This window comes from Larimichthys crocea, chromosome VI, assembly GCF_000972845.2.
Source record: "Larimichthys crocea isolate SSNF chromosome VI, L_crocea_2.0, whole genome shotgun sequence".
Classification (NCBI taxonomy): domain Eukaryota; kingdom Metazoa; phylum Chordata; class Actinopteri; family Sciaenidae; genus Larimichthys; species Larimichthys crocea.
This window is the reverse complement of record NC_040016.1, coordinates 15,786,368-15,807,756: the sequence shown is the minus strand read 5'-3', so window position 1 is coordinate 15,807,756 and position 21,389 is coordinate 15,786,368. Positions and strand designations below refer to the sequence as shown.

Below are 21,389 nucleotides of genomic sequence, written 5' to 3'. Positions count from 1 at the left end.
CATGATTATATTCCATCACATTAAATATAATATGTTTTAATCTGTTATTATTAAAATAGGCATTGCATTTAAACTGAAGAATTGGCGTAGATAGACCGATGATGTGCATTTGTCATATTAACTACAATGTGTGATATTTGGCTAAAATATTGTATTGTTTTTTGTTTTGTTGTCTGTTTGTTGTTGTTGTTTTACGGTGTATTTCAAATAAACACGAACTCCTGAACGTGTCGGAGTCAGTGGGCGGAGCGGATAACTCCACAGCGACCCTTTAAGGTTTCTCTTCCTGATCCTGAGTCAGTTTCGATTTCTCTGTTATCTGTGTCAGCGAACGACAGGTCCGAGTTGGAGACTCCGGCAAAATAAATAGTTTAACCCGTCACCTTTCCTGCATTTCTTCTATAACTGGATCTGGATAACTTGCTCGCTTCCTTGTCATCAAGTCGACTCAGAGGAAGGTCCTGTCGGACCGACCGCAGCTCCACGACCTGAGAAAGGTTTGATTGTAAACTTTGTCCTCATGACTGCTCAGTTTTGTCATAACCGAGACGTTTACTTGACACATTTTGTGTTACCTGTCGTTTCAGGTGTAAACTATGGCTTCTGAAGTTACACCGGTGTCAATTTGAAAGAGGGTGAGCTGCCTTTATGAATAAAATAATACATTCAAATATACTGTATATAAATATTGATTTAAAAAAATGTTTTAAACAATTACTCTTAACCTCCAGCAGATGGCAGTGTCTGTCAACATTTTTCTGTAGCTTAAAGTTGGCTCCATCTTTATAAGTAACATTCACATTTGCAGCGTTAAACTTTAAATTGAACGTAAATCTTTGGCTAAATTGTATATTTGATATGTGCATTATAAGAGAATAAACTCTTCTTTATATGAGTGTATAATAAAAAAAAAATGAATAAATGACCCCCTCCTCGCATCACATCCATCTAAAGCCATAGTTTTGATTCTGGTCTTTTCTGTCATATTGAACTGCAGGATAACCTGACGGAAGTAAATGCTGCACAAACTGTTGCCAGCGGCTCGGGAAGCATTTTGGTCCTGATGAAAGTGAACAGTTTGATACAGATGCACGGCGCAGATAAATGAGCCAATCACAGCGGCTCCAGCAGGAGGGGCTGGCAGCTCTCTGGTCAGCAGCGCACCACACAAAGTTGTCGAGCATCTCCCGAGTCCCCGCCTGCTTTGGCTTCACTTGATATATGTCACACCTGCATCCTCTCCTCCACACACACACACACACACACACACACACTCTAACCTTTTTTTCTTTCCACTTTACTTTCAACCTTCCAACTGTCTGAGCGATCCGAGTCTGATCCGAGGTGTGTGTCTCGACTCGTTGTCCAAGATGCTGGCTTGTACGGAGATGATCACTATGTGCCTGCAATCGGCCAAACAGAAGCACCTTCGGGCTCAGCAGCAGCAACAGCAGCCGCTGCACACCACCGGACAAGGGCTTACTATTTTTCATGATGTGAGTGCATCGACTCCCTTATTCATAGTGGTATTTATAAGCTGTTAGCTGTCTTTGTGATCGATCCTAATTGTTTGTGTCTGTCATATTAACTGTAAAAGTAAAACATGGGCCTAAAAATACATAGGAGAAAACATATGATGACCTACTGCACAGTTTACTGACAGTGTGGAGTTTTCTTCCTATTTTGACTCCTTCGCTTGTTTCTTTCTAGAAAGTAAAAACAGAAATGTTTTATCCTTTATCAATGTTTTTTTTTATCTTGTATTCTCACATCACACACCCTAAAGTGATACAGTATTTAGCTGTGTGTGTGTGTGTGTGTGTGTGTGTGTGTGTGTGTGTGTGAAGTAGGAAGAGCTGCAGCTGCTGCCTCTGCATGATAAATTAAGCTCTCGCAGTAGGACAGGTTTAGGGGCTGCTGGGGGGTTCTCTTTTTGTTGCACACACACACACACAAACAGAGAGAGAGAGAGAGAAAACCCTGTTATGTTTTTTTAAAGAATATATCCAACTTAATTGAACTTATGTTGTTTTTATGTCACTTACTCTAGGTTTTGGACTGATGTGATTTGTCTGTCTCTCTATCACACACATGTAAATACACACAAACATCAACACAAACCTACCTCGATTGTGGAGCTTCAACCAACCAACACCCCACTGCCCGATTAACCTGCAACACTGCACTAGAAACTGTCCATCAACACAGTCATTATCCACCCATCACATGCTTGTCCATCATATCACAGTCTGTCTTGTCCTGGATTAGCAGGCCATTGCTGTGTCCAAAACTGAGCTCTGACAGCGTCCTATCCTTCACTAATGCAGCACACACACACACACACAGCCCTGTCTAAATAAGGGCACATTACTCACATTTTGCAGAGCTGTCATAGTATCTGTGCTTGCTGTCCCTCAATGTGCTACAGCGTCCACATTTAGTCTTCAACCCTGAGTTTTTTTTTTCTGTTGATTGAGCACAAACACAGCAACAGCCACACATTTGGTGATGGTTCCCTGCTCAAATTGTGTTTGAATTGGCTAAAACAACCCGTGTTGGAGATAATGGTGTCTAGAAACACAGAAGGACATGCTGTCTTGGTTTTGAATATTGTGTTTCTCTATTTGTCTATTTTTACCTCTTTTGTTTTGTTTGTTTTTTTGTCTCATTTGGTGAGGGAAGGAAATAATGTGCACATCTTATTCCTGCCTGTGGTTTCTCTCCAATTACTCCACTGGGACAACTGACAGATTTTTTTTCAGGAAAAGCTGTTGCTGTTATGGTGTTTCCACTGGTCCCCACAGTATGAATCAGGCTACATGAAGTCAAATGGGCAGATAATAAGCCTAAAAACAAACATAAATATTTTGTGTTGCGTAGTAGGTGTAAAAGTTGTAAAGCTGATCTATTTTCAGCTTTATTTTCAGAGATAAAGCTGGTAATGAACTTTATTACTGCGGTGGTGCACATTGATTTCCAATACAGGAGATGATGGGTAATTTACTAAGTAGCTGAAGATATTAATTGATGTAAACAAGTGGTTTCTTTGGAATAAGTAGACCAGTTTATTGTGGAAAGATGTGCCTAGTTGTACATGCAACAGACAGATACTCTTTTAATTACAGAGCCATCAATACATCAATAGTAGGACTATATTCACATAGTAATGAGGCAGTAAGTGATGTTAGAGAAGCAGAGGATCGCCAAAGCAATGCCTCAAAAGATGTCCTGTTCAAAGACCAGGGACAGTTAATGGTTCTAATGATGGTGGGGGGTGGTTTTTATCATCCACATCATTGCTTTTTACTGTCTTTGTTTTGTGTATCTTGTGGTTCTACATTTCTCTCTCTCTCTCATGCGTATCTCTGTCCTCCCTCTCCCCCTGCTCTCGCTTTGCTGCTTTCGAGCTGGAGAAAAGCAAACAGAAAGAAAAAAAAATAACAGGCCTGTAAGAAAACAGAAAGAATAAATTCTTTTTTCGAAAAGAAATATATGTCTCAGTGAATCAGAATCTCCCTCTCAGAAAACGGCAAGAAAATATGACACATATGACATACTCAAAACCTGATCACTAGCTCTGGCTTCTTCTTTTTCGAATGTGAAATCTAAATGCCTGCACAAAACATTGTGTCAGCATGCAAAGCAGAGAGAACCTACTGTCTTAACACCTGCCACCGTGACATCAGAACAGCGGCACTCTGGGAAGCAGGTCTGACCTTTTCTGGGCTTGCTGTAAATGATGCATTATTGTCTCCTGACACTTGAGAGTCCAAAGACACAACCAAACCAGGAACGATTTGAGCAGTATTAAACCACCATTGAATCGAGCAGGAGGAAGAGATAGTGAGATGGATTCTAGTGCCAAAGGGGAAGAGAAAAGAGTAGGGGAAAACATATGGATTGTAGTACAGTACAAGCCTAAAGCAAGACTGTCTTATACCTTACAGGGAGAATATAAAATGTAGATTAATGTAATAAATAAGAAGGGTTGAAATCTGGAGCTTTACAGTCAACTTTGAGTCTAGACAGATGAATCAAAAATAGATTAATGAGTGTATTGTGAAGTGGTTTGAGATCACCTGAGCCTTGTTATTAGTCAGGACTGAAGCTGTAGAGAGACAGACACTGACAGTCAGAGGGCAGAAGCTTGTTGACCTATGGAAAATAAAAGTGAGGGGCATGTTCTGCTGTTATTAATAACCTGTAGGTCAAAACAGACGGGCATGTCAGTCCTGACTGCTATCTATCTAACAATGGAAAGAACAAGATAAAGGAGTAGAATAGGATTTATAGAAAATATTATGAAATACTATGAAGAAGGTAGATTAAAACACATTGTAGCGTGAACACATGTAATATTTGAAATTTCAATTGTTTTATTAGACTGCTGATTTGTGGCATTTGTTTATTTAATAGGTTTTGTAATGCATCAATTCAGTGGCTTTCATGCTAACTTAGTTTTTAATGAATTCAAATGTAACGTCAATTCAAATCTCTTTGCACAGTAGACTTGGGGAAAATGCGCTTTTTCATAGCAGGGGAGGTTGCAACACCGAACGCTGTTTTTCTGTGGTTTTCATAGTTTTGAGCATTGATAACATGTTAGTCACCAGTTTTACTGGTGCTACATGGGGTCACAGAGACTTCAGTTGAGAGTGATTTATTTTCCTCAGTTCAGTCCAATTATTTAAAGCACTTATTGTACATGAAAATAAAGGTTATTACAATTGTCACCCAAACTGTCAATTGTAAACATCTATTCAATTTTTCAAGTGCTCCCTCAAAGTACAGTACTTCAACTTTGATCCTCCATTCTTTAGTTGCGTGTGCACACAACTTAACAATTCAATGGATGATTACAATGGGTGCTTCGGGGAAACTAACCTTTGTTTTCAGTCCAGATGAGTGGTCAGACGATTATGGTTACACTGGGGAGTTATTCAAAACCTCTCATTTTCATCTCATTGTTTGTGCGGTTGCCCAGTGCAGTGAGATCAGATCCTGCCTTGTTGTTTGATCCCAAAAATACATATTGGAGTGATGTTCTAAACAACAAATCTCTTTTTCTTTACATTGTCTGACACACCATAAGCCTCTATTACTCTCAATTAATCACCAGTCATACAATCACACTGTCAATTTCTAATCAACAACAAGTCAACGCTGTGTTTGAAAGTGTGTTTTTGTTGTGCACAAATGTCAACATGTCCTGCTTTAATCCTTATCATATTCCTCAGTTTTCAGAGGTCCATGTTTTTATGTTATGCATTACTGCCTGCACACAGCCTTACCTTAAAGCATCAGAACAGTATCCGCACCACGTGAAAAGAGCTCTGAGCAGCTCATAACATATTTCCTTTTACTTTCATTGCAACATAATAGCTTTTGAGATAGTTTTCTATTTGCAGAGTGTCCATTTATGCCTTTTTTCAGTGAGATGCTTCCTCATCATAGTTGCTATTATAACAAATCCAGCTGACTTCGGTGTTGCAGCTTCCCTTGCTAATCATAACTCATCATATAGTGCACCAGAAACCCCCAGTGGGAATAGAGTGAAAGGAGCCAGAGCTAATATGGGTGTTCAGTGTTGTCTGCAGACATATGCCACTGGCCACTGAATAAAGTTAGCTGCAGTGGCAGCGGACAGCAGCGGCAGCAGCAGAGTCGATCTTTTAAAAAGACAGATCAGTTCAATGAATTAGTCCTCAGGGAGATCATCTGTTCTGTCCCTACCTGTATCGACTCTATAGGTACCAATGATGAGCCTCAGCTTGTGTTCTTCTGTTTTTTTGTTTATTTAGATTCCCATTAGTTGTTACCTTGGCAACAACTACTCTTCCATATTAAAGTATAACCAATAAATGGTTGCACGTCGAACCAATAAATGTTTACACGTTGCATAAAACAGTCATAATATATATATAGAAATAAGAATATAATATCAAGCAATTATAAATATTAAACTGTTATGCACCTCAACTAATGTGCACATCAACACTGCAAAGAATATTTATTTTGCTTACAGTCTTTATGTCTTAAAGGTCAAGTGTGCAATATATAGATATGGAAAGATGACTGCTGGATTATATGTATGTTTATGTTTATTTGATCATGTGACAAGACAATACAATGCACCTTAGCTAGGGCCAGTCATAATAACATTTACTGGGGTCCATTGTAACACCACTGTCATAGTCGTAGGTGCTAAATCCTACAGACTGGTTCCTTAGCTTGTCTTCAGAAGTGTGATTTTATTTATTTATTTCCCTGAGCAATTTGTACATCTTACAAATCGGCAACATAATGACTATTTAGCCTCTTTGCTACTCAGTAGCTTTCTGAAATTAATATTTACTGCACAAATGATAATTGTGAATCATCTTTATAGCTGACACAAACTACCAAAGGGCATTCAACCTCACATACAGAGTGTAAAGGTCCTTTGTGAATGTCCTTGTTCACATGTCTCTGCAGGACAAAATAAATCTTCTGCAGCAGACGTCAAACATCCTATTGTGTTTTTCACTCATGACTTTTAATAATCTGTACCTTCCTTTTGCAAGGATCCTTTTAGTGATGCTTGGCTAGAGGTAATGACCATCTCCTCCCACCTCTTTTTTTTTTTCAGATTTTCCGCAGAGCAGACAAAAACGGTGAGTAAACAACACATAACATGTTCGCTGATGAATAATTGGTTACAATGCGTGCTTGTTGTTTCCCTACATTCTTTCACTTCCTATTACGCCTCAGACAATTTGGGCGGGGGAATAAAAGATTTACATGAGTGACTCGTCAAGTGAAGCTTCATTCCTCTTCATGCTCCAACAAGTTTATCTTCCCAATTAAAATGATGCTTAGATTCGGGATTATAGCCATGGCTGGATGTACGTGTCACACAAAATAAAGCAGCTCTCTGTCAGGGTCGACACAGATGACTTGGAGCTGTCTACAAATGAATGTGAGTCATGTCAACTCAGGCTGAGTCAATTTTTTTTTTTCTAGCAGTGAATCACTGATGATATAGCTTCATTAGTGCAAACAAGGTAACCTAAGTTTTGAGAATGCTCCCCAGTCAGGTATTCATTTCAGTTATTTCATGCATTTTAGTTCATATGTGACCACTGATGATGTTTACCACCTTGACCCTTAGCGTAATTTAACCGAATGGTATCCCTGGAGAATTAACTTCTGTGAGAAACAACAACCATAGCGTGAAAGTATTTCTTCCCAAAACATTATTAGCTATGTAATTTGTCATCTGAAAAAAAAAACAGATTACTATTAATTTACCAAAGTTACAATTAATTTGCATATTGTGGGAAATGGGAAAATAGATAGAGCACATGGGGAAATCTGTCTGCTGCATCTGTCTGTCTCCTTAAGAATGACTGACAGAGTGACCCTACGCCTGTTTAAATAAGGACCCATGGCAAACATGAACTCAATAATAGTTCAATCTATAAAAACCCCATAGGTAGAATTTGTGTATGGACCCTGGACCAGGACCCTGTTACATTGGTATTTTTTAAAAAGCACTAATATAATGCTATGAAATCATTAGGAAAGTATGAATTGTCAAAGTCGTGCACCTGTGAGATACCTGAAAGGTAAAGTTTACCTCTGGGGTCTGCAGTAGCTGGTAGGATTAAGTTTAAAGCTGCTAAGTGTGAGAAATCAATGGACAACAATTTTTGGCTGTCCCGGACAAAATTGACAGTTGTGAGAGACATATTCGATGAAACATCAAAAGTCACATTCACAGAGTGTTAACGACCGAACACTCACAAAGTTCTAACAATGTGACTGCTGCCATGTCTACACACTGTTGTGGAGAAATTGCTGAAGTTAAAAGTCAATGGTGAGGTCAGAAAGGAAGAAAGTGTTCAGGAGCCTCTGATGTCTTATGCTGTATTATTTATTGACCCTTGATCAAGGAGAATTAGAGACACTCTCAAAGTTCATCAGAAGTGCCTGAGTTGGTCTCGGATTCTGATGAACTCGTGATGGTGGATAGACTTTAAACCCCAAGTTCACACCCCAAATACTATACGCCCCAGAATTAGTCAAAGAGAATGTTTTTACCCATGGAGGTGTTATTGTCAACACATTCTAATCTGGAGACACATATGTCTGTTTACACAGATTGGAACATCAGCGGCAAGCTATCTATTATGACTAGAAAGGCAGCAACAGGCCTCTTTGACTCTGGCCACCACAGTGTTGAGATATGGTGGCACCTAGTCTAAGACAAACAGTTAATACTGCCGAGGACCTCAAGGCCCCCACGTGACCATGTGTAACCTAAGGATATAAAATCCCATAACACACACCAAACAATCAGAATATATATCCAGGCAATCATGTCGAGATCTAACGTCCTTTAAAACTGATATCGAACTCTTTTGCCAAAGATTGCAACCAGCATTCCATCAGTCCCGTCTCGCATATACAGTCGCTTGCAATTGCCCTGTGAGATAACTGTTATTGCACAATGTATAGTGGCCTTAAGAGTACTGCAGGTTTGAAAGTTGAGGGGATCAAACAGGATTTGTTGAAGTTATGATTCGTCTCAGTACCCCCAGGATACACTTACACTGCTATATATCATCAGTCTGTGATGTCAAATTCATTCCGGGAGTTGTATTGTGATTAAATTACTCTGTTGTACCCACTTTTCCTCAAGCTGTCTTGTCTAATTTTTATCTGAGTGATTGTCCAGGAAATGTGATCAAACATGTTCCACTCAGCTGTAGGTTATTTTCTTTAAATGGCACAATTCTTTTGTGTGTGAGGTTGTATTTCATCATAGACTAGAACTGCTACTGTTGAGTTCAGGAAGAAATCTTTTGTCCTTAATATTGTGAGACTGACATCGATATAAAAATGATCCCATGTTCATCAGATTCATAGATTCACAGACCTATTTCATGTCATGCCATAATATTGCACCATAGAACTTGATTGTTCCATATGCAAAATGTACCTGACACATATTTATGAATGGATATTGCTTTACCATTCACGAGATTGCCTTTGCTGCACTGTGGCTAAACCCCAATAGATATTTATTTCTGTGTAACAGATGAAGTAAGGCGCCAAAGCAAATCATAAAATAGTGGACATCATGTGGATATGGAACATCGTTGCCTTTGCAGGGGCTGCAATCAGCAAACCTTCAAACAGCAATTACTCCTCAACAGCTCTTAACCTTCAATTTGACCAGCCTTGTATGCGGTGAATTGTTCAGTGGCTTCCGGCGAAAATATATTCACCATGATATTTTTATTATAACAAGCTGAGGCGAGGAGACTGTCATCACTCAACCAGTTGCAGAGAAAGGCTGGTGGTGAGAAGGAAGGAGGAGTCTTATTATATAAGAGGAAGACACAAAGAAAATATACTGTGCCACATTCACTGTTCCTTATCTTTCACGAAAAATCACAGCTGGGATAAGATTATATGTGAAATACCAACAAAATAAAGATAAGGCCTTCACAAGTAGAATCTCATGAATAATAAACCAGTGTTTTATTTAAATTATGTCCATCAGATTGTACTATATCATGTGTTGAGCATACAGCTCAATGTCTTATCTGTTCCTTCTATTGACTTTTATTGGTTGCAACAATGTAGGAGCTAGTATGAGTAGCATTACAATCAAAATAAATCTCAAACAAAACAATCCCAACAGAAGGTTCGTGTACTGTATTTCTCTGGAGTATCAGCACATGGAATTTGTTTGCTTGTCATGGAGAAACAATAACCTGCACCAATGGGAAAACATACATGCTGAGTATCCACATATCTGTATCCCTTCCCTCTGTAACAAAGACATACAATGCAAAACAAGCATATAACTATACTTAAGTGTATGATGGAGAGATGGGTCAAATTACCATGTCTAAGTCAAGGGGTCGCTCGTGACGATTTATCACAGGACTTTGCGTTCCCTCTTAGCTCAACATCTTTTAGTGTCTTTCAGGTGTTGTGCTGCTTGTCCAACAGAGAACAACAGACAAATTTGGTAACAAAAATAGCACTAGCACCTATGGAAGCGCATTGCTGCCACCCTCCAAAAAATTATTTGGCTCAGTGTCACGTAATTACGTGAAAAGTTTCATGTTATAACGTGATATTTATCACATTATAACGTGAAAGTGTCACGAAAATACCACATCATGAAATAACGAGATAAATGCCTATCACAAAATAATGTCATAACTTATATCATGAAATAACGTGATACTTTCACATTATAACGTGAAAATACCACATCATAAAATAACATGATAATTTCATATCACGAAATAACGTGATAATTTCACGTTTTAACGTGATAAACAGCGCCGGTCCTGGCCACGTTTGCGCCCTGGGCGAACCGCCCCCGAGGCGAACATTTTCTCGTGCGCCCTAACGGCAGCGTGCGCCCCTGGATGCGTGCGCCCCCATCGGTCTGTCCGACGCCCCCCTCTGCCTTGTCAACACCCCGCTCCCGGGGCGCCCGCTCCGCTAACTTAATGAGCGGTATCGAAATTTGCCGAGGTTTTTTGCTTTTTCGGGCGTTCGTGCGCCCCCCACGGAGAATGCGCCCTGGGCGGCCGCCCACATTGCCCATAGCTAGGACCGGCCCTGGTGATAAATATCACGTTATGACATGAAACTTTTCACGTAATTACGTGATACTGAGCTGTATTTTTTTGGGGGGGTGGCAGCAATGCGCTTCCATAAGCATCAAAGTTCATTGTTGTACAAAATTGTAGTTTGACAAAATAATCCCAACACAAGGTTCACTTAAACCTCTTAGCCTTTTCTTTAGGCCTCTGTTCAAATATATATCTGCAACTACAAGGTCTATTTGAATAATTTTGGTGTCATAATAAATAACTAAATATTCTTTGGCTGCTAGTTTATTGAGTTTTCGTAATAGGATGATGGTAGCTGTTGGAACTGTCACAGTCTCTGCACAGCGGGCTTAAGAGGTTAATTGCTTTTTTCTTCATGTCTTCGAGCTACTGAGGGTCGGAGGATAGAGAGTGTTGTGTGCTGTACAGATTTTAAAGTCCTTTAAAGCTGTGATTTGGGATTTTGGGTTATCAATAAAATTGACTTGACTACAGTGGAAAAAGCAGTGGACATCAGGATATGGGCTGAGTGTAAAGAACTGCAGAAAATGTAATCCAACTCGTTTCAGTGTATCTTCCTTAAAGCGTTGTACTCCCGAGGATAATTACCCATCTTACATAACCTTAGCCACATCACTACCTAATTGGCAAAATGGTCACAGATGAGCAGTCTAGTTTTTATTTTATTTTTTTTATTCACAAGCTTAATGTTTGGGTTTAAAAAATAGCATCCTTCTTTAAAAAGAATCAGTACCAAACTAAACTTTAAATTTAGCTGGAAAATGTTTGTCTTCCTCATCCTGATATCCAGATTTTCCACAGATATACCACACACTTTTCCAGTGTGACAGCTTTTAATGAACCTCGTCTGATGTCTGCTCCAGTGTGGAGGAAAAGACCAGTGAGCCTCAGACTTAGTGAGGCTGTGGGAATTGGGAAGGAGGAGGATATGTGATCTAAAAGCAGCATGTGGGCTTAAATCGGGATATGAAATTCTAAAGGCAGCATATCTGAGATTTCCTCACAGATGGCCTGGTGGAACACATCCTAAGTAGAGCATCGATGCTAAGAATATCAGAATCTGTAATGGTTTGGATATAGGAGTGCATAGGAGTTCACCATAAAGAAACAAGACCTTGCTGCCTTAGTACTGCTAGTTGCTTTTTAAGCTGTGATGCATTCGTGGAAATTTATAAACCACTTTGCAGAGGCTGCAATGGGACTAACCTTTGGAGAGATAAGAGTGCGGCCTACTTTGTGCCCTACTTTCCAGGACTCCCTCACTTGCTTATTTGGTCCTTGTTTACTCTAATCCTCTGAGCACTTTGTTTAGACTACTGTGACATTTTTTTAACTGTAAGGAGAAAAGGCCACATACGTCGCTGTTCGGCTGTGCTGACGAATCAGCACATTATCACATAAGCCTCACACTTTCTTTCTCACCTTGAAGTTCCTAAGTGATTTTTCTCACACAGTATTAAAGGGCAATTTATGCACATCGCTCTTGACCACATTATGATTTATAGCTTTTTTTATTTCACTGTAATAATGGAAGTTCTTGTGGGGAAATTTGCTGTAGGAAGGCTTTATATTTTGGTCCAGTTTAAAGGAGGATATCACGCACCTGTTCTGAGATGTGTTCTGCCACATCAGCATTCATACTGGAGGTTTATTGTTTTCAAATGATACAACTGTACAGACAGATTGCTTCAGCGATGAACTAAATATAGTTGGCCCCATGATCCCTGTACTGCTTATGATTCTATCCTGTTGCCAAGGTGTGATGTTTGACTTTTGTGTTTTTGTTTTTTCTTGTCCAAAAGAATAGAAATTGCTGCACATGCAAAATGTTTTTTTAAGAAATGCAAATAGTTGTTTGCTTCTTTTTTTGTTTTTCAGCCATCTGTCTCAAGCCTCATAGCCTTTTGGACAGATACAAGCATCACCGCAATCCATGAAAAATAAGAATAAATGAATTCAAACATTTATTATTATAGAATAGTTTTATCCTAAGTCAGCAAGATACAGGTATTTTCTTTCTTGAACTGGCTCCTGTTCTCTTTAAAACCAGGTCAACAACATCCGCTGATGCAGAATGATTCATTTGCAGGCTATGATTAAGTTATTCACAAGCTAACTAACTGTGTTCTGTGAAATTGTTCCAGAAATAGCTTCGCAATATCTGGAAACATGATAGGAGCAATGTTTCATAAGTTGTATTCATAACATATACTTAATGTCTATGTGTTATGTTATGAGTGTTTTTGGAGTCTGTGATCTAATTAGAGAATCCACGTGTTCTGTATATGTCTTTGGGCCATGCATGACTGATTTATTCATTTAAAGGCATCAGCTGGTGTTTGGGTTGGAATCCATGTAGTGACTGGATACATGCAGCTGCTCCAATAGAACTGTAAAAGGATGATACAGTCGCGCTGAAAGTCAATGAGATTTTAATCCACTCAATTTTTAATGAAGCAACAGTGATCAATGGCTAGGCGGCTTAATGCATCTTAAACATTTGGGTACTTGAGATAGAATACTGATTTAACGGTGGTTGTGATTTACTTGAGGTAACGCACGTCACAGAATTTGATTCTATGAAAAAATAAATAAACTGCTTAGCTATCATGAAGCATACAGCTGCAAGCTCTAAGGGAAAGAGAGAATTCATGAAGAGTTGTAGAATATAACCTATAGCACTTTTGGGTCAGCAGGTACTAAAATATCGACTATATCAATTCATGACATTTCTCTTGACCCTTTCTGCTTATTAAGTGACCTCCTGTGCAGTGCAGAACAGCATAACCAACACAAGCCCAGTAATAAATAACACAGCTGTGTAACACATCAACATTAACAAACATGTTGTTGTTGTGGTGATTTGGGTCTAGAAAAGTATTTATTAATAAAAACATGTATTATTATTATCATCATTAATGATAAATATCACCTTAGAATGGCTTTTGACTGAACAATCCCATTTGGTAAATACATTACAGTTAAATCAATTCCTCCATCCTCCCATCTCAGCCTCACATCCCTCCTTCAATTCATCAAAATAGATGGATGTGATGAAATGGAGGATTTTCAATTGGAAGAAGAGGCCGACAGGTATGAATCTTAGATTAATATATAATCCCCCCATCTGACTGTGGATCTTCTTTTCCTGATCCTTTTATTGCCATCTCCTGATGCCATCTGTCACCATCATTCCTTGAGGATCTGGGAGAGATTAAAAGCAGGATTGCTTTTTGGCATTTAATGTATGCGAGACAAATATACATTGACTCATTTTGACATTTTAGACCTTTTATAAGTTTAGTGTACTACTGTGGATATTTTTTTTATTTTATTTTTTTGCATACATAGATATACAGATTACAGTTATACAGTTATTTCCAAGTGTTTTTGGTGAACATATATACTGTGCATGGGAACAAATCTAATAGGAATCAAATATATGCTAAAGTGGCTTTAATCTAAACACAGATCTGCTTTTTTAGCATTTTGACTCAGGTGTCTCCAGGGGACACGGGGAACAAGTTATATAAGTTCTCTGCCTCGGGTAACAGGTAACCCTTCACCTCTAGAAGCATCTTTAATTCAACCCACGCCAACCATCCTATTTTTTGTTTGTCACTCATTTATCCACATGCCCAAACAGGTTGTTTTTAGTTTAGACTGTAAACAGTTTTGGTTCATATTTGAACGTAGCTTTGAATTGGAAAATTCAAACTTTGGGGTTAGCCTTGGTCAAACAATCCAAAATTTACCTAAAATAGTAGTAGCAAAGAAAATTGAAGTAAATGAATAAATCAAAGTCGTGTGATAGAAGAAGTAAAACACATGGCTCAGGCTTGTGTATTTGTTGTGGACATCTTCTTTCATGAAGATGACTTTTAACCCAGAAGTGTCAAAGTGAATAGAAGCGAGTGCCAGCAGTCGTTGTTAGTCCATCAAACAGATTATCAAGAGTGTCACTTCTGAGCATAACTGCTGCCTGTCTAGCACCTCAAATTTAGGAAGCCTTCCAAACGCAACACTGTAAGAGGAAGAGGAAGACATTTTTAGCATCAGATTCACAAGATAACTACAGATGGCATAGAGATTTACTGCAGAAGCTAAGTATAAAAGTGTGGCATCACTCCATGACTATAGCTTCCCCAGAAATGCATGTATAAAATCCATAGTGAGGGGGTGTGTTAGTTATTTATGTAACAAGCAGATATTTGTAAATAATATAGATGTTGTTGTGTTTGATTCAATTAAGATAAGCAGCTCTATCACTGCAGTGTGCAGAATTAAGGCTAATTAATGAGTGACTCCTCTCTTTGGGTTGGATAACAAGCACAGTGCGCATGTTAATTCAGATGAAGCTGTAGAGCGCATCTTGACCATGTTAATCTTGCTCTTACATTTTATTCAGTAAACAGTCTAAGTGAAGAACATGCTACAGTTTAATTATATAGCTTGAACCCCATGGCCGAAGTGGGAATTTTTAATAAAAAGTAAAAGCCACACTAACAGCTTCACCCACAGAATGAATATAATGTTCTCCCTGTGCTCCAGGACAGTTCAGTCTGTGTTTTCACTTGTACAATTGCTTTCTGAAAACTAGAAACCAAAAAAATGTTTTGTGATGTCTCTAAAATACAAAGTACTCTACTGCTCCTTAAGCAATGAAGACTGCGTGACCGGGTTGATCCAAAGAGTTTAGTATGCGATATTAGTTTGTGTGCCTGTGAGCAATGATAGATCTCAAAAAAATGCCAAGTGGCTCAGAGCCAAATCGGGGGAAAGTTCTGTTATAAGTTTGGTCTTGTTCTTTCTTTGGAATAGGAAAAAAAAAAAGACAAGAGAAGATAGGCCAAAAGTGGCGAGGGCAAGGCATTGTCTCAGCAAACACATTACGCATTCTGGTCAGAGGTAATGATGAGCAGTGTCAAAGAGGCTCCAGCTGAACAGATGGTCTTCGAGGTTGCCCTTGAGTTTCGAGCTTCGCTGAGTCAGCCAGCTGGAGCCCCAGGACATATTAAACTCCTCTCGTTTTACCGTATCTTTGTGAAGACAGGGTCATTATTTGGGTAGATTACTCAGTGGTGTTATGAAGCCAACAGTCAGGGAGCAAATAAAAAAACTGGTGGTCATGGTTCCTTGATGGATAAGATGGATCAGTAAAGCAATGGCTGGCTTTTGTTTGACCCTCTGCTTGCCTGATTCAACAAATACTTCACAGTCATACTCATTTGTCTGTATGCCATCTTGGCTCTGTTTTATCACTCTGGTCTGTCTTTCGTTCACATTGACTGACTAAGTGGCCAACTTGCTCCGATATACTTCTGATTGCTTGGGTATCTGTCATGGCTCAGAAATGTACTCCACAGACAGCAGTCTATCTGTTTGTCTGGACTCTTTTATGAGGATTAAAACATCTAGCAGTTTCTCTCTGGCAGGCTAACTGCTGACTGATCTATGTAATCTGTGCCAGTAGACAGATTGATAGTAGGCTCACGAAGGAGCACTTCTTCACAGATGACAACCAGGCTATTTATCTGCTGTTATTGATTTTTCTGTGCATTGTCTGTCACAACAAGCTGTGCTCACAGTTAACTAGTCTGGGAAAAGTGGAAAAAATACAATCTGCTGATAATATATAGCTTTTTTTCCCATTTAAAAGTTAGTTACTTTGTGGAATACTCTGTAGTAGGATGTTCAAACTTTTATACTAATATATAATATGACTTTTGTGTTTGAGTGCATGGTACAAACCTGAGCGGTGTGGAAACAATGAGTCAATTTTTTCAGACAATTAAAACTGAACACATTTTTATTGTACAGTCATTGTACAAATAAAAAAGCTTGTCAGATGTGATTAAAAAAAAGTCATTTTATAGGCAAAAACAAAACAACCCTGATGAGAAAGATAATCAACAGATGTACTGAACATGAAAATAATCCGTTCTTAACCTAAAAATGACCACACTGCAAAAGAACAAGATAGAAAGGATGTAAATGAAACTAAAGAACTCATTTTCAGTGAGATGGTGCTCGTGAAGTTGTTAAATTACTGTATGTAACACTAGAAATAGAAAAAAAGAATGTGACACCAGAGAACTAATGATACAGTAGGTTCCGATGTAAAGAGAACAAAGTCTATAAAGTATTAATAGTTGAAGCATATCCAGTTTATCTGGATGTTTTAGTCATGTTTTAGACTTCATAGTACTTAAATGATAGATACTATGAATACGACATGCACATTTTTATATACATACAGTGAAAATGATCCTTATTGTTATTATTCAGTTGTCTCTGTACTAATATAGGTCTACGTCTCCTCTGTGTTTCAGATGATGGCAAACTGTCATTTGACGAGTTCAATGCTTACTTTGCGGATGGGATCCTGACTACTGAGGAGCTGCAGGAGCTTTTCTACTCCATAGATGGCCGACAAAATAAGTGAGTTTTATTATTATTTTATATTTGCTCTGATTTTGATCAATGCAAAATGATTTTTTTCTACAAGAGTGATATTACATTGCTTCACAGCAGGGCCTTTTACAGTTAAAAAAGAAGCAGGCGCAGTTAATGTGCACCTTTCAAGTCATCAGTTACAGACTTTGAGTTCCAAAACTACTCCCCCGAAATTGCAATCAAAGAAATCAGCCTGAGGGTAGCTGCTGAAATCACTGGTCTGCAGAGAATGTTTAACTCACCGCAGGCACAGAGGTAAAGACCGTGTCCCCCCCCCTGCCATGGTTCATGTAAGGGTTTTAAATTTCAGCCTTTTTATGAAGCCAGTTGTCTTTATTGTCTCTGGCAGATTAGGAGCTAGTATTGGTGAAACACTGCAACCTTTTTCCCCTCCACACGTCTTTACATTAAGTGGAAGGCTAAGCAAGACCTCCTAACTCGGCTGTCAAACCTTACTATGCGTAACAGCTTTTGAGGTGAAATAATGAATTCATTGTTGTCACATCTCTGTGTTAGTCTCACAAGATGGCATTCACAGGCATAAACAAACCCCCGCACGCTGATGATGAGACGCACTGGAGTTTTTAAATTGATTTCATAGATTTCATTTTTTTTCTTTTTTGCACCTAACCAATTAGAGTAAAGTGTTTGGCTGCAGTAATAAATAGTTTTTGGACATGGTGTTATGCTGGGACTCACTAGCCCTCAAAGCTCTCTAACCATGCCCCAAGCTGTGAGGTAGTTAGTAGAAACTGAGCTCTGATGTCTAGTTACAAGGCGCTCTTGTTTTGAAAAACAATATTGATAGTTATATAATATCACTTTCCACTATTGAGATTTGTGAGAACTTGTTTGACCACAGACGTCCCGTGAGCTTCATAATAGCACAAGATCTGCTTATGCTGCATCTGACAGTGAAAATGACCTGTGATATGGCATTAAAGCAGCAGGGGAACTTTTCGTGTAATGGCACTGCCTTCATCAAACTGTGACACGAGGAACTATTTACTTTCTGAAGTAATCATTTCTGCTGTACCTGGTAAACAAAGACATATTGATATTAATGTTTTACAACAGTGGGGGTAAGTAAGCCATGCGTTTCAAGCCAGAAAGCTACACTATATTATTCATGTAGAATGACAAATTGCTGAACACTTATTTTCTAAGCAGAACAAATATGTCAGCCTGTATGATAAGGAAATAGGTTGTGCTAACTTTTACTTATTTTTATGGTTAAAGCACAGGTGCCTTGTGTGTTTGTGCATTCCTCGGGCTAACACTATAATATTCACACAATTCAGAGCCACATAATCTATCTAGCACAAATAAAAAGTAGGATGCCTTTGAATTTCCCTCATTAACTTTCACAACACGCTCCCAATTTATCTCCTCTTCTTTTTTGCCCTGCAGCAATCTGGACACTGACAAGCTATCAGGTTGGTGGGAAAGTGATTTGTCTAAGTTAATGCATCACAGTACATTATGGTCTGTTGAACTGCTGTCTTTCAGATCTGTCAACATCAGTGATTGCTGTCATTCGTGCATCCATATTTCTAAGTGATTAGTAGCGTAGAAAATCTGAATGGATCGTTTGGGTTTTTTGACGCAGGGTCACTGTGTTACCTACAGAGTAGACAGCAGTCAGTCAGCGTGTTCCTAGTTTGAAGAAGGCAAGCAGAAGTCTCATCACAGAAGTAAAGCAAAGCACTTCTGTGGAGCAACAATGATTTATGACTTCTGGTGTAGCTTCCTATGCACCCTGATTAGCAACTTAATATGTGAGAATTACGAGAAAGACACATTTCTGCTAATCTTTGTCAACAGATATCTGTGGATGAGTGCTTTAAAACTTTTTAAAAGCTGATGGCTTCCAAGATTTCAGCCAATGTGTTCCGCCTCTTTTGTTCTCCACAAGGACTGTCGCAACCAAAGCCCACTCAAATATGATACTACTTGGATGACAAATAGAAACGAGAACACTTCCGGTACCAACTTGACACCTCGCCTAAAGGTTCTGCATTCATATGTAGATATCTGTTTATAGAGATTATTAACACTGTGACCGACAATACCAACCTTAATGCAATACCGATTTTAATATATATATAAAAAAACTGGCACAGATCTATTGACCTATTTTTTCATCATCATCATCATCATCATCTTAAAAATGCATGTGTGTGTCAGATGGCCTGAATAAAGTGAAGAATTAGGGCAGAGACCTGTAAATACCAGTAGTACCCAGAATAAAACTGGTGCATAATTTATTGAATGGGAATAGCATCTTTTCCATCTGAAGTTAAGAGAAGTTGTCTGTTTTTTTTCCATGATTGAATGTTCTACTTGTCTGAGATTTAGTTCACCCAGTAGTGTTTTGACTTAGTGTTTCTGATTGGCATAAAATGCCGGTGGATAATTGAATTGAATCTAAGTAAGAGCAGTGTGAAAGGTGCTGCTGATCCACGAACCTTGTATCTGTGTGTCATATTGAGGTCACTCTTTTTAATTAAGAGCTAAGAGCTAATCTAGAAGTCTTTCCCTGCTTTTGATCAATTTAAATACATCTTTTCTCACTTTACTCAAATATGAGCGTGTGTAGGAGTTACTTTATCATTTTGCTATATCTGGTATCAAATGAATCGTTTCAGCTCCTGTCACCAACTGTACACAGGTGAAGGAACTGCTGTTCTATTTGATTTTTAGTAAAACAACACCATCAATTTCATGACACACTGAGCATTAGTAATTATTGATGCACAACTGCATAACATAACAAATCTGTCACGGCAACATAAGAGTTTGTAGTCAAAAATAAACCTTTAATTGTTCTGACATTTCAATGACACTGACGCCTTGTTCCCTATTTTCTAATAGATTATTTCTCTCAGCACCTGGGGGAGTATCTCAATGTACTTTCAGCTCTGGAGAGCCTGAATGTTGCCATTTTAAAGGCAATGGATAAAACTAAAGAGGTAAGTTTAGTTACACACACACACACACACATATACAACGTTGGTGGGGGTTGAGCTACAAATATGCTTAGTTTAGTGCAAAGAGGGAACACTGGCACACAGAGACTGCACCAAGTCTCACAAAACTGATGAGTTAACAAAAGTAAACACACTTCATTATATTAAGATTGATTTTGAAGAAATGGTTCGACATCTTTGGAAATATGCCTATTCGTTTTCTGCTGAGAGTTAAATTAGATAATTGTTACAACGCTCATGTCTATATGTAAATGAAGCTACAAGTAGCATAATTTAGCATCTCCTTTGGTTAATTCCATATGTGATGAAGCCTTAATTAGTTTAGTTTGTGGATTGTGTTACTAGCCTCATTTACCGTCTTTGTGCTAATCTAAGATAAACGGGGTGTTGATGGTAGCCTTACTTACTGCACATTTATGAGAGTAGTATTGATCTCCTTAGCTTACTTGGCAACAAAAAAGAAGCCTATGTCCTTAAATTAAGTCTTCATTCAGAGGGATAAAGAATGTCTGTCACAGTAGGTTCAGAGTAATATTAGATATTCACTGAAATGTTTTCTCCCTGATTTTGATTTTAATCTAACTTGATTGTTTGATTAACTACTGCAGAAAACTATTCACTAGATATTCCGAATGTCCCATGTGTGTTTAACAAAAACCCCAAAGATTAATGTTCACCCACTTACCGCAGCCCCCAGTCAGTGCATTATTTAATTGCAACTGAAAAATATTTTCAAATTCCCTCCGTCGAATAAGGCATTTGAATTGTAACAGAACAAAAAAACAGGAATGACAAGAAGAGAGGAGATGTGTGCTGAATAAATATGTATCCTGTCTTAATTAGAACACCTTGCTCTTCTGTTCTGGCTCCTCTTTAAAGCTATCGGAGAGAGGAAATCCACGGAGGACTGTGCAATCGCTAGTTAGCAGCTGCGGTCTGTCACAGACTGCTTTGGACTGCTAATCCCAAGATGCATTTTCTGGAGAGGCTACTTGTCATTTTAAGTTTGGACAAAGCGCTGCTGCACTGCGCTGTTACTCCATTAGCAGATTGCGTGAATAAGATTCCTTTGAGAACGAATAATCATAATGTGTTTGGGGACTCTAGCAGCAATTATGTCTCCTATTAAACTTCTTCCACCTTGGAATTTGAATATGTGGTGCTGAATAATGTATGTGTTCCCAGAATTAATTAGCCCATTTAATTGGAGCTGTCACACTTTTGCCTGTAGTTGTTTTGGAGAGGTTATCAGATCATCTCTCTATCCGTCTCTGAGGTATGTCTTCTGCTTTAACCTCTC

The 21,389-nt window shown here is 38.6% G+C and overlaps 1 protein-coding gene across 1 annotated transcript in view; it reads left to right on the top strand.

Annotated features, from left to right (window-relative positions):
• The first annotated feature begins 1,064 nt into the window (after positions 1–1,064).
• necab3 (N-terminal EF-hand calcium binding protein 3) overlaps positions 1,065–21,389 on the top strand; it is a 33,447-nt gene continuing 13,122 nt past the window's right edge. Inside the window, exons 1-5 of the mRNA XM_019272269.2 lie at positions 1,065–1,496; positions 6,629–6,653; positions 16,976–17,084; positions 18,510–18,535; positions 19,974–20,071. Of these exons, the coding sequence (XP_019127814.1) occupies positions 1,371–1,496; positions 6,629–6,653; positions 16,976–17,084; positions 18,510–18,535; positions 19,974–20,071 (384 nt within the window). The 5' untranslated portion in view covers positions 1,065–1,370. The remainder of the gene's footprint in view (positions 1,497–6,628; positions 6,654–16,975; positions 17,085–18,509; positions 18,536–19,973; positions 20,072–21,389) is intronic.